This window comes from Brachyhypopomus gauderio, unplaced genomic scaffold (assembly GCF_052324685.1).
Source record: "Brachyhypopomus gauderio isolate BG-103 unplaced genomic scaffold, BGAUD_0.2 sc49, whole genome shotgun sequence".
In the NCBI taxonomy this organism is placed as follows: domain Eukaryota; kingdom Metazoa; phylum Chordata; class Actinopteri; order Gymnotiformes; family Hypopomidae; genus Brachyhypopomus; species Brachyhypopomus gauderio.
Window position 1 is genome coordinate 882,051 of NW_027506874.1, and position 12,103 is coordinate 894,153.

General features: G+C 40.5%; 2 protein-coding genes across 7 annotated transcripts in view; both read right to left on the bottom strand.

Annotated features, from left to right (window-relative positions):
- Positions 1 to 12,103, bottom strand: part of LOC143487654 (sialoadhesin-like) — a 178,546-nt gene that overhangs the window by 67,641 nt on the left and 98,802 nt on the right. The window lies entirely within an intron of this gene.
- The window catches only part of LOC143487641 (NACHT, LRR and PYD domains-containing protein 3-like), a 61,144-nt gene that overhangs the window by 21,553 nt on the left and 27,488 nt on the right, over positions 1 to 12,103 (bottom strand). For all 6 annotated transcript variants that reach the window (XM_076986692.1, XM_076986695.1, XM_076986691.1 and 3 more), the window contains exons 3-4: positions 10,139 to 10,213; positions 1,320 to 3,087 (exon numbers count right to left, since the gene is read on the bottom strand). In XM_076986692.1, coding sequence (XP_076842807.1) covers positions 1,320 to 3,087; positions 10,139 to 10,213 — 1,843 coding nt within the window. The remainder of the gene's footprint in view (positions 1 to 1,319; positions 3,088 to 10,138; positions 10,214 to 12,103) is intronic.

Consider the following 12,103-nt stretch of genomic DNA (forward strand, 5'->3'; position numbering starts at 1 on the left):
TCTAAATATGTAATAATAATGTAATTTAATATAATAATAATAATAATAATATAATAGCATAGTAATAATATTAAAATATAATAATAATCATCATCATCATCATCATCATCATCATCATCATCTGTTTTCTTGTCCTCACTGGTTTTCTCAATGTGACTGCAGCGCTGGAACTCAGGGGAGACGCTCATTACCTTCCTGTAGAATTAATTTATAATGGGGTCAAATTTAGAACATTCAGTAAGAAAGTGCAGCTCTGTCTGCACCACTGAGAGATCACAGTGGGAACACAGTCTGGTCTCTCTGTGTAACCAGCTCTGTCTGCACCACTGAGAGATCACAGTGGGAACACAGTCTGGTCTCTCTGTGTAACCAGCTCTGTCTCCACCACTGAGAGATCACAGTGGGAACACAGTCTGGTCTCTCTGTGTAACCAGCTCTGTCTCCACCACTGAGAGATCACAGTGAGAACACAGTCTGGTCTCTCTGTGTAACCAGCTCTGTCTGCACCACTGAGAGATCACAGTGGGAACACAGTCTGGTCTCTCTGTGTAACCAGCTCTGTCTGCACCACTGAGAGATCACAGTGGGAACACAGTCTGGTCTCTCTGTGTAACCAGCTCTGTCTCCACTACTGAGAGATTACAGTGGGAACACAGTCTGGTCTCTCTGTGTAACCAGCTCTGACTGTGTCGGCCAATTTCAATGACCAGACTGAGCTCACTGAGCCATTATCATCATCATCCTCAGTTTCTTCTCATTTATTGTTGTCATGTAGGTCACTAATGTGTAGTCTCAATTTAGGGTCAAATAGCATTGGAGTTTGTGTTGTGTAGTTTCTCTCTCTCCCTCCCTCTCAGTCCCCCACCTCTCTCCCCCTCTCTCTTTCTCTTTCTCTCTCTCACTCTTACTTTCCCCTTCTGTCCATCTATTAGGTAACATTCAGGTTGTACTCTGTATGCTGCATTTCTGTCATTTCTAACATGTATTGTCTCATATAACAAGTTGTAATGTGCAGTTGTGTTATGCTAATCAGTCTTGTGCTATAGGAAATGTGTGTGAATCTCTGTTGTTCAGATAACATCATGTAATGTAAATGCTAAAGTCAGTAATTGTATTAAATTGGTTATGCATATTCATGACCTTACACCAACACATTATTATTTCTAATTTATCTGTTTCAATTGTTGGTGGGAGGGATCAATAACCCCAGTACAGAAACTCCCTACAGTGTTACAAGTCTTATTATGATTTTGTACTGATTCTATGATGCTTTTGGGAAACTCCCCCCAGTGCTGTAATGTCTTTATAAAAATACTCACTCAGCTTTTCTGGATGCTGTGACCACTGGCATCAGTCTCCGTAGACATTCCTCTGATCGGTAATATTTACTCAGGACAAACTCATCTAGCTCCTCTTCTGAGTTCAGCAACACAAACACCAGAGCTGACCACTGAGCAGGAGAGAGTTTAGCTCCACGGAGATTATTGTAATCTTCTCCGTTCAGGTATGTCTGAACTTCCTGCACTAGAGAATGATCATTCAGTTCATTCAGACAGTGGAACAGATTGATGGATTTCTCTGGAGAGAGCTTCTTCCTGATCTTCTCCTTGATGTACTTGACTGTTTCCTCTGTGCTGTGAGAGCTGCTTCCTGTCTGTGTCAGTAGACCTCGTAAGAGAGTCTGATTGGACTCCAGTGAGAGACCCAGAAGGAAGCGGAGGAAAAGGTCCAGGTGTCCATTCTCACTCTGTAAGGCCTTGTCCACTGCGTTCTTAAGGAAGACAGACATTGTTGACATTGTTGATCTTTTAAAGAGTCTTTTCTTTTTCTGTTCCAACACATTTGTGTTGTTGGAGATGAAGGAGAGAAATGCATATAAAGCAGCCAGAAACTCCTGAACACTCAGATGTACAAAGCTGAACACCTTCTCCAGTTCAAACTCCTTTCTGAAGATCTGGGTACACACTCCTGAGTACACGGACACTTCTTTGACATCAATGCCACAATCTCTCAGCTCTTCCTCATAGAAGATCAGGTTGCCCTTTTCCAGCTGTTGGAAAGCCAGTTTTCCCAGTGCCAGAACAATATTTCTAGTCTGGTGAGGATCAGTGTCAGTTTTTCCATGGTACTTTCTGTTCTTGTATTTGATCTGAAAGATCAGAAATTGTGTGAACATCTGAGTCAGAGTCTTGGGGATCTCTCCACTCTCTGCTTCACCCAACATGCTCTCTAGAACAGTTGCTGCAATCCAACAGAAGACTGGAATGTGACACATGATGTAGAGGCTTCTTGATGACTTCATGTGTGAAATGATTTTATTGGCCAGGATCTGATCACTGATTCTCTTCCTGAAGTACTCCTCTTTCTGAGGGCCACTGAACCCTCGTACCTCTGTTACCATGTCAACACACTCAGGAGGGATCTGATTTGTTGCTGCTGGTCGAGAGGTTATCCAGAGGAGAGCAGAGAGAAGCAGATCCCCCTTGATGAGGTTTGTCAGCAGCACATCCACTGAGGTCGACTCCGTTATGTCCGATAAGCTCTCATTGTTATGGAAATCTAGAGGAAGTCGACACTCATCCAGACCATCAAAGATAAAAATGACTTTATAAGCATCACAGTCTATTAACTGTAATGTTTTTGTTTCTGGGAAAAAGTGATGAAGCAAATCCATCAGATTCTTTTCCTTCTTTATCAAATTCAGCTCCCTAAAAGGAAGTGGAAATATGAAGCGGACGTCCTGATTGGCTCTTCCTTCAGCCCAGTCCAGAATGAACTTCTGCACAGAGACTGTTTTCCCAATTCCAGCAACTCCTTTAGTCAGCACTGTTCTGATGGGTTTGTCTTTAAAGAGGTCATTACATTTGATGGGTGTCCCCTGTGTTGCTGGTCTCCTGGATGCTGTCTCAATCTGTCTCACCTCATGTTCATTATTGATGTTTCCACTCCCTCCCTCTGTGATGTAGAGCTCTGTGAAGATCTCATTCAGAAGAATTGAGCTTCCATGATCTGAGATTCCTTCATGAATTTTTTTGTATTTCTCCAGTAGTTTGCGTTTGAGCTTTTGCTGATATGCAGATATCATCTCTAAAACAACAGAAACACATGATGACAGTAATTTTATTTGTTTGCACTAAACCAACATGAACTATGCCACCTTCAGATATGCTGATAGTAAATAGTAAAAATGTATTTATTTGACATCAAGATCAATAATCTATATGGTCATGGTCTGGTGGTTAGGGAATTGTGGGTTGTGACCGGAGGGTCGTGGGTTTGATTCCCAGGCCTGACGCCATGACTTGAGCAAGACACCTAACCCCAACTGCTCCCTGGGTGCTGGGCTAGGGCTGCCCACCGCTCTGGACATGTGTGCACCACAGCCCCCTAGTAATCACTAGTGTGTGTGTGTGTGTGTGTGTTCTGACTGCACAGATGGGTAAATGCGGAGGACAAATTTTGATTGCGGTGCAAATCACAATTGACATGAAATGTGGCAACTATAATGTTCTCACAAATAATTATTCTACAAGCATTTAAATGCTGAAGGCCAAGGTTATAAACGAACGAAAAAACGAAAACTGATATTGAAAAAATATTTTCGTTACCTGAAATAAATAATGGTAATTAAAAGGAAAAAATGATAACTAACTGTAACTATATTACATGTTTAGAAAACTAACTAAAACGCACTGAAATTATAGATAGGATACCCTTCGTTTTTCGTGTTTGTCAGTTTATTTATAAGTCTTGTGGACTGATATTAAATCAATTTTTTTCAGTAGAAGTTTTATATTAGCTGGCAGAAGCATACACGACACCTCAAGGTCCACGAGGCTGAAGTTGGTTCCTTATTCGCCAGTGTCTTATTAGCACTTTCCGTTCCACCTTAAAAAATAATGCTGTAGTTTCATTATGTCGCCGCGATTGAATGTATTGTACGTTTCTATGGCTGTATCTCCTGATTTTTACATCGTCTCAGAAATCTGACGAACAGGTTTGATTGACCACCTAAGTGACTGTATAAATCCAGAAGAAGGTTTTTTTAATGTAGAATATTTTTTTTATTGTCCTGTGAACTTGGCATGTCAGGCGATAGAATGATAGAATGATATCAATCAAACCTGCTCGTCAGATTTCCGAGACGATGTAAGAATCAGGAGATACAGCCAGGGCTTTAATTTGTAAATCAAACGATGCCAGAACGCATTTTAACCTGAGCGAGGGTGGGGGTAGGGGGTGCCATTGGCGAAAGTAAGTTGTTGAGGGGGGGGGGGGGGGGGGGGGGGAAGACAAGTTGTTGAGCGGGGGGGGGGGGGGGGGCGTAAAATGGACACAGATTGAGTATTATATTGCCGGTGGTTGGCGCCAGAGCTAGCGAACTAGTAACTCACGGAATGCGTGAGAGTTGGCAACCCTGCGGCCAACAAATGTTATCGGATCGAGGCAGACAATTACCGGAATGCACGCTTTAAAATTAAAGAGTTCCCGGATCCTGTTCCGCCAGGATCCGGCTCAAATTAAGCCCTGGATACAGTCATAGAAACGTACAATACATTCTATCGCGGCGACATAATGAAACTACCGCATTATTTTTTAAGGTGGAACCAACTTCAGCCTCGTTCAAGGTCCGTCACTTGTTTAGAGCTCCTGCTCGCTAAATACCTAGCTAGCTAGCTACATTTAAAGAGCATTTACCTCTTTACTCATGATATAAGAAACGACTACCTAGTGATAAGTAGGCGATTTTATCATGGGTGAACTAAATGATGCAGTCATATGTCTCAAAACGATTCACCAAGATAGACTAAACATCACCTGGTAAGAGACGAAGGGAATAACACTGTAGTTAGACAGTATATCTTATTACATCGAATGGGATTGAATTAGAAAAACTCTTTAAATGTAGCTAGCTAGGTAAGCCTTTGTTAAAATAGCTAGCAAAATTACGACAACAAAAGTTGGGAGAAAACGGCGAGTCCTGTATGGGATTTTTTAAAAATATGACTACGAGAAAGACATCTCTTGCAGTGGAAACAAGTGATGAAATATGTGGAGTAGTTCTCAAGAGGAAAAACCCCACGAATCTCAAAGCTCACACAAGAGGGCTAACTGTCAGTACCTTAACAAACTAGCCTCTTAGTAGCTCCGCCGAAACGTAAGTTGTTGAGCGGGGGGGGTGTGTGAACGTAAGTTGTTGAGCGATTGGCGAACGCAAGTTGTTGAGCGATTGGCGAACGTGAAATGTTACCGGAGGGGTTTAAAATGGACACAGCGAGAAAAAAACAGATTTAAAGTGTGCAGAAACAGTCTGGATCGTGGTTTGAACTAACCTAGTTTTTTGCCGGGACCGAATATTAAAAAGAAGAAAAACTGGGACAAACCGGGACAGGCACGTGAAAAGCGGGACAGGTGTCAACACTACTCGATTGCCTTTCAAAACGTTTGGCTTTTCACACGAACCAAAATAGGTTTATGCTCCTGTTCATGTCTGTCTCAGTCTGGCAATTTTCAGCATTATTACACATTTTGCACTTAAGGCTTCTATCTTGTGGACTGTTGGTTGTTCAACAGTAATTGAATGCATTTTTTTATGGTATCTTTTGATGAGTTTTTATTACACTTTTTATTTACTTTGGACTTTTTGAATCCTGCACCTGACAAATAACCCAAAGTATTAAAAAAAAACTAAAACTAATACTAGAACTAATGAAAACTAAACTAAAACTAAGCTTTAAAATTTTTTTTTAAACTAATAAAAACTAGCAAACATGCTCTGTAGGAGCCAAATTGACTTCCATGTTGTTTCTGACCATTTCCTGTGGTCAGAACCTTTCTTTTTAGTGGGACTGACAGAGAGTGAGTGAGGAATTATGATTACCTTGGCCACAGGTGGATTTGTCTCCACCTAGAGGAAGGCTGCGCTATTGAAGGCGGAGCCCAGGGGGAAGGCCTTAAAGGGCTCAGAGGGCAATCAGGCGGTGTGGCTGAGAGGGCAAACAGTCTTTTGACCGTGTGGAACGTATGGACCATGTGGACTGTGTGGAGTGAGCAGGAGTGTGTGGATCGTGCATACTGGATTGCATTGTAGTTACACTCTCAGTGATGTCTTTGTTGTAAACTATCCTTATCTGTATTAAATGAGCAAACAAAAAACATCAACTTCTCCTCATCATTCACCTGCACGCGTCAAGACAAATCCAGCTCAGTCACCAGTAGCAGTCAAAAAGATACATTGGACAAAAGGCTACTACATGCTCTAAAATCTAATTAAAACTAACTGAATTAGAAAAAAAGTCACAATGAAATAAAAATTAAACTATAATGAAAAAGCCAAAACTATTATAACCTTGCTGAAGGCTCTTCTAAATTCTTTTTATTGAGATATGATTAAACAGTATGTGTTAATAGCTGTAAAATACTTCAAATGTGTTTTATTATGAAGATAACGTATGAACAGTGTAATGCTTGTCTATTGTTTCTCAGTCAGATAATGCAAATCTAAAGTGTTTTACTACAGATTTACTAAAGTGTTTCTATGCTAATCAAAGATGTCTGATCCAAAATTGTTTGTAACATGCAACAGCTCAGCTTGGGCTAAGCCATTTTTGGCCACCAGAGGGAGACACAGATCAGCCACACCTGTCACCCAGCCCACTGGAGAGCAGCTCACAGGCCCCCTGGTGGTCAGTGTTAGTTAAAGAGATCTTAAGGGCTGTCTGCTGAGTCTCCTCTATTCCTCCTCTCTACAGTCTTGAGTTCTGTCTTCACACTCTTGAGTTCTCATCATTCTTCCTTGGTTGGAAGATACGTTTTTAGCAGTTGTAATCATGGCAGCCCTTTCCTCTGACATCGCAACAACGCAACTACAAACAAGCAGCAACATTATCAAAATGAATTACAGGGAGTTTGTTAAATCTATTGGCTTCGAAAGCATTTGTTTCGATCTGAAACTGGAGGATGAAGCTATAAATGACCAGCCTGATTCCTCCAATGAGCCAAGGTTTGTCACGCTTACAAACAATGATTTGGATGAGCTGGAAATGCAGAGAAACGAAGTTAATACCGTAAAACAAACGTCCTGGGCTCTTAATGTATTTACATCCTGGTTAAAGAGCAACGACATTGCAGTCGATTTTAGTATTTTAATAAATACAATTTTATCAACAGTTGTTTTTGTGTATATTTACCTCTATAATATGTATTGGGTAAGGCTGTTCCAGTGTTGTGAAAGTTTAGCAGTGAGCCATTGAATGGAACTATTTTAACTGGCGGAGTGTTTTTAACCAAACAGGTCGTATTTTCTCATCCTCTTTAACTCAAAATCTTTCAATAAACAGCGATAATGGAATTGTGGTATAATCGCAATAATACACTCAAGGTTCGTGCTATAACGTGTAATATTGGCCCTGTTGTGCTGATCTACGGGACTCGCCCTGCGGCCTTGTGCCTACGACCGCAGCACAACAGTGCCAATATTACACGTTATAGCACAAACCTTGAGTGTATTATTGCGTAATCGTACAGTACCTCTATATAGACTATGATGATGCAAGATTGATTGCACTCTCCTCTGTGATTGTGTCATCGTCACTGTCCTGTGTGATTTTGTCCAAAGTGTGGGTAATGTTCAAATTTTCTGGCCCACAGCCTCTGTTGACCGTAGCATTTTATATTTCACCAGAAGATGGCAGTGTATACTATACGATACTATACTATACTATACTAAACACCAGGGGTGCCCAACCAGTCGATCGCGGTCTACCAGTCGATCGCAGGCGGAGTTTCAGTCGATCGCGAGAAGTGTTACCATGTAACCATGTATTTAAGGCTCTGACAAAAAAAAAAAAAAAACTAATCAAACCATCGTTCATGAGAGGCCAGTATATATTTTCATAATAATAAGATACAAAAATATAATTAATTATTTACACAACCTTTTCTGCTTTTCTGATGAATGCTGGGTATGGTTTGCCATGGTTGCTAGTTTGTAACCAGGGACTCTAAAACGAAGAAGCCGGAATGGTGACAGCTCAGGAGATAATGGCGGAAGCCAAAAAAGCTAAAAATGACCACGTTCATCGCGAGTGGGAAGAGGACTACTTTTTAACTTATTCAAATTCAAAATCGGTGTGTCTGATCTGTAATGCTATTGTGGCCATTCCGAAGAAGGGGAATTTGGAGCGACATTTTCTCACCGTTCACAAGAGGTATGCTCAGGGTTGCCAACTTTTCAAGATCACTTGGAGTGAGATTTGAACCGGAGGGAGCTGACTCCTCCCAGTGCCAGAAGTCCGACTAAGGTAGAGAAGTGTTTTTTTTTATTATTCTCATCTTGAATTAGGCATATGCCTATTCATATCCATATAGCTACTGGACTTAGAAGAGTATGTTACTATCTTGAATTACACATATTCATATCCATATACTTAGAAAAGTATGTTCCGATTTTTTCCAGATTCTGATCTGTTTTGCAGTTGAATTAAAATCCATCTGCCGGTTTCCCTGCCAGTGCCACCGCCCAATGAAGTTTAGCGTTCTTAAATATTGGACTTATCTTCTCCTTCCTGCTTTGAAGTCATCATTTCTAGAGTTATTGTGTGTGTGTGTGTGTGTGTGTGTGTGTGTGTGTGTGTGTGTGTGTGTGTGTGTGTGTGTGTTAATCTGTGGAATTACTTGTTCTTTTATTTAGATTTGGGTTTTTTGACTGCCCAGCCTTTTCTGGAGTTTTGGTGTGTGTGTGTGTGTGTGTGTGTGTGTGTGTGTGTGTGTGTGTGTGTGTGGCTAAGAGAGATAATGGTGTGAAGTTCTTGTGAGATTCTTGTTCTGTTTTGACAACCTATTTTTGACACATTGATCATTTCCTCATTTGTTGGATTTACTGCTTATTCTCCACCTGTGCAAATAAAAAAACAACTACATTTGAACTGTGATTGGGGTTCCTTGTTTAAATTATCACCCGGCCCTTGTGTTTGACTTGGTAGATCAACTTCAAAAGTAGATCTTGGTTAAAAAAAGGTTGGGCATCCCTGCTATACACTGTGCCCCCCTCCCCAGAATGCCAGGCTGAATGGGTGTGGCCCCCACACATGTCCACCACACCAAATCTGGACAAAAATTTTGGACACCCCTGGTGTAAAGTGTCCTGTGTGTTTGCATCTTCTTCAATATATCAGTGATGTGGATATTCAGATGTGATCTTCACTACATAATCAGTGATGTGTATATTCAGATGTGATCTTCACTACATAATCAGTGATGTGTATATTCAGATGTGATCTTCAGTACATAATCAGTGATGTGTATATTCAGATGTGATCTTCAGTACATAATCAGTGATGTGTATATTCAGATGTGATCTTCAGTACATAATCAGTGATGTGTATATTCAGATGTGATCTTCAGTACATAATCAGTGATGTGTATATTCAGATGTGATCTTCAGTACATAATCAGTGATGTGTATATTCAGATGTGATCTTCAGTACATAATCAGTGATGTGTATATTCAGATGTGATCTTCAGTACATAATCAGTGATGTGTATATTCAGATGTGATCTTCAGTACATAATCAGTGATGTGTATATTCAGATGTGATCTTCAGTACATAATCAGTGATGTGTATATTCAGATGTGATCTTCAGTACATAATCAGTGATATGTATATTCAGATGTGATCTTCAGTACATAATCAGCGACATGTATTGGCATGGTCCCCACAGCAACCCCTCTTTGTGTGCTTTTATTTTGAAATCTCTTATTGTGTCTGACTTCATGCCCCACCTTGAACCCCGCCCCCTCCTCATTGTTTTCAGGTGAGTCTCGTTTGGTTCTGTGTTTTATTCAGTGTATTTGTCCTGTGTTTAGTCTGTTGTTTTGTGAGTTATTGTAAGTTCCACTAGTTTTGATGCTGTGTGTAATCTTGCTGGTCCATGTCTTTAATGTCTTTATGTCTCCCCTGTTCTGTGTATTAATGTTCTCCTTTAGTGTTAGTTGGTGTATTTGATTACTGTTTGGTTTGTCTTTGTTTTATGTCAGTATATTCTGTGTAGTGTTGGTTGTTTTGTTATTAAACTCCTTCAGAGTCCACACTTGTGTCCAGCCTACCTTGCCCAAACGTTACATGTATAAACAGACCTTCACTGAGTGCAGGACTCCCTGAAGATCCTCCAGTCTGAACTGGGATGGTGCTGGAACTGGACTTTTCCTGAACTGGAGGAGAGAACAGTGGAAAATACCAACGTTATTAACATAATTAACTTTGTATAAAAAAGGATTTGCAGCTATGAGAACTGCTGTATTCATTTGTTTTATATACTATATATATATAATGTGTTTATATAAGGTTTGGGGCAGGTGTGGGGGAAATGCCAAGTAAGAATGCTTTTAAAATACATGTGTTAATAGTAGGGGTGTATTCAACTAAGGATTTTCATAGTCGAATCTGATTCGTCAGCTTTTCCCTTTAGTCGACTAATAGTCGAATTGGGTTTATTTTTATTTCATTTAGAGCACCTTAAACGGGATCTGGTTCTCATTCAGGACTTTTTTCCTCTTCAAAGTAAAAACCTAAAACACTTAGATAAATGAATAAACACGGTAGGTTGGCTTTACTTAGCTTTTATTTATTTACCTATTAATTTTTTTATGAAACGTTAGAGAACATTAACCGTCAGAGCGCATTTCGCATATCGAACTGTCTGACAGGCACTGTGCAAAATGTCAAAAATATTATAAATAAAATATGCCTGCCTGAAAATATTAAAAAAATTGCCACACAACAGCAAAAAAATACAAGGAAATGTTCAAGTAATGGGGTTTAAAAGCCAGACGTGTGGACTCGAGTCACATGATTTGGACTTGAGTCCGACTCGAGTCACTAAACTGATGACTTGTGACTTGACTCGACAACATCACTGAAGACTTGCGACTTGACTTAGACTTTACATTTACTGACTTAGACTTGGAATCGGACTTGAGCTTTAAGACTTGAAAAGACTTGAAATCCTTATTTTAAAATAATAAATAAGTAATATAGAATTACATAACTGGATCATTTTGTATTAAATGGTGCTGTAAAATGTGAACTGCTCAGCTCAGTTTATCCGTAACCTACAGGTGAAGTTCTGCAGCCAGGCATGAAAATGGGTCAGGGGTTAAAAAGGTGAGAAGACCGGGGGGCGGGGCATGTGACGTCATGGGGATACGGCGACGGGGCGTTGACATGTGGGGGGGGCGTTGACATGTGACGTCATGGGGATACGGCGACGGGGGGGGGCTGCTGGTGTACGGGGGTACAGCGACAGGTGATGCCAAATATTACTGAGCCCGTAAGGTGACATCATGTAAAAAATATAATAACGCGTGGCCACGACTTACTAACGCGTGCGAACGAGATAATTAACACGTGCGAACAAGATAATTAAGTATTACTTTATATAAAACCAGGTTTACCTTCCTTGGGCAGTCAGTTCGCGAACATCCCTGGGATCTGCTTGCTTTGCTGTGAAAAAATAAACTTTGTTGCCGCGTGTGAAAGGCGACATTAGTATCTCGTTCCCATGCGTTAATAAGTCGTGGCCAAGCGTTATTATTTTTTTTACATGATGTCACCTTACGGGCTCCGTAAAATATAGTAAAATCCATTAAAAAAAATTTTTTTTTGACTGTCTTGTCAATGGATTCAATGTATGGAGCCAGATCGTAAACGCGAGAAGCCGCTTTCGCCATTCCAGATGGCTCAGTAAAAACCATTACGTCTTAATGAACCAATAAGTAACATCAGCGGCGAAAATGAGTGTAAAAATACCAGGTTCACGTGTTTTTATTTTCTAACATGGGCTAAAGCAGAGGGTAGACTCAAACGACAAGAGTTTACTACTTCATTTTCAACCTTTTCAGCCCTGGTGCGAATGTTATCACACGTCCCTGGATTCACCAGTTACAACTACAGACAAACTAGAAAAAAATCTTGTTTATTTTATGTCACCGTTAACTACACGGGGTTGACGCGAACTTAACAGGCCCATCTACCTATTTATCACAAGAGCTTGTGGCTAGATCTGACAGTGTTGAACGCTGTAGCGAACGGCAGTAACTTTG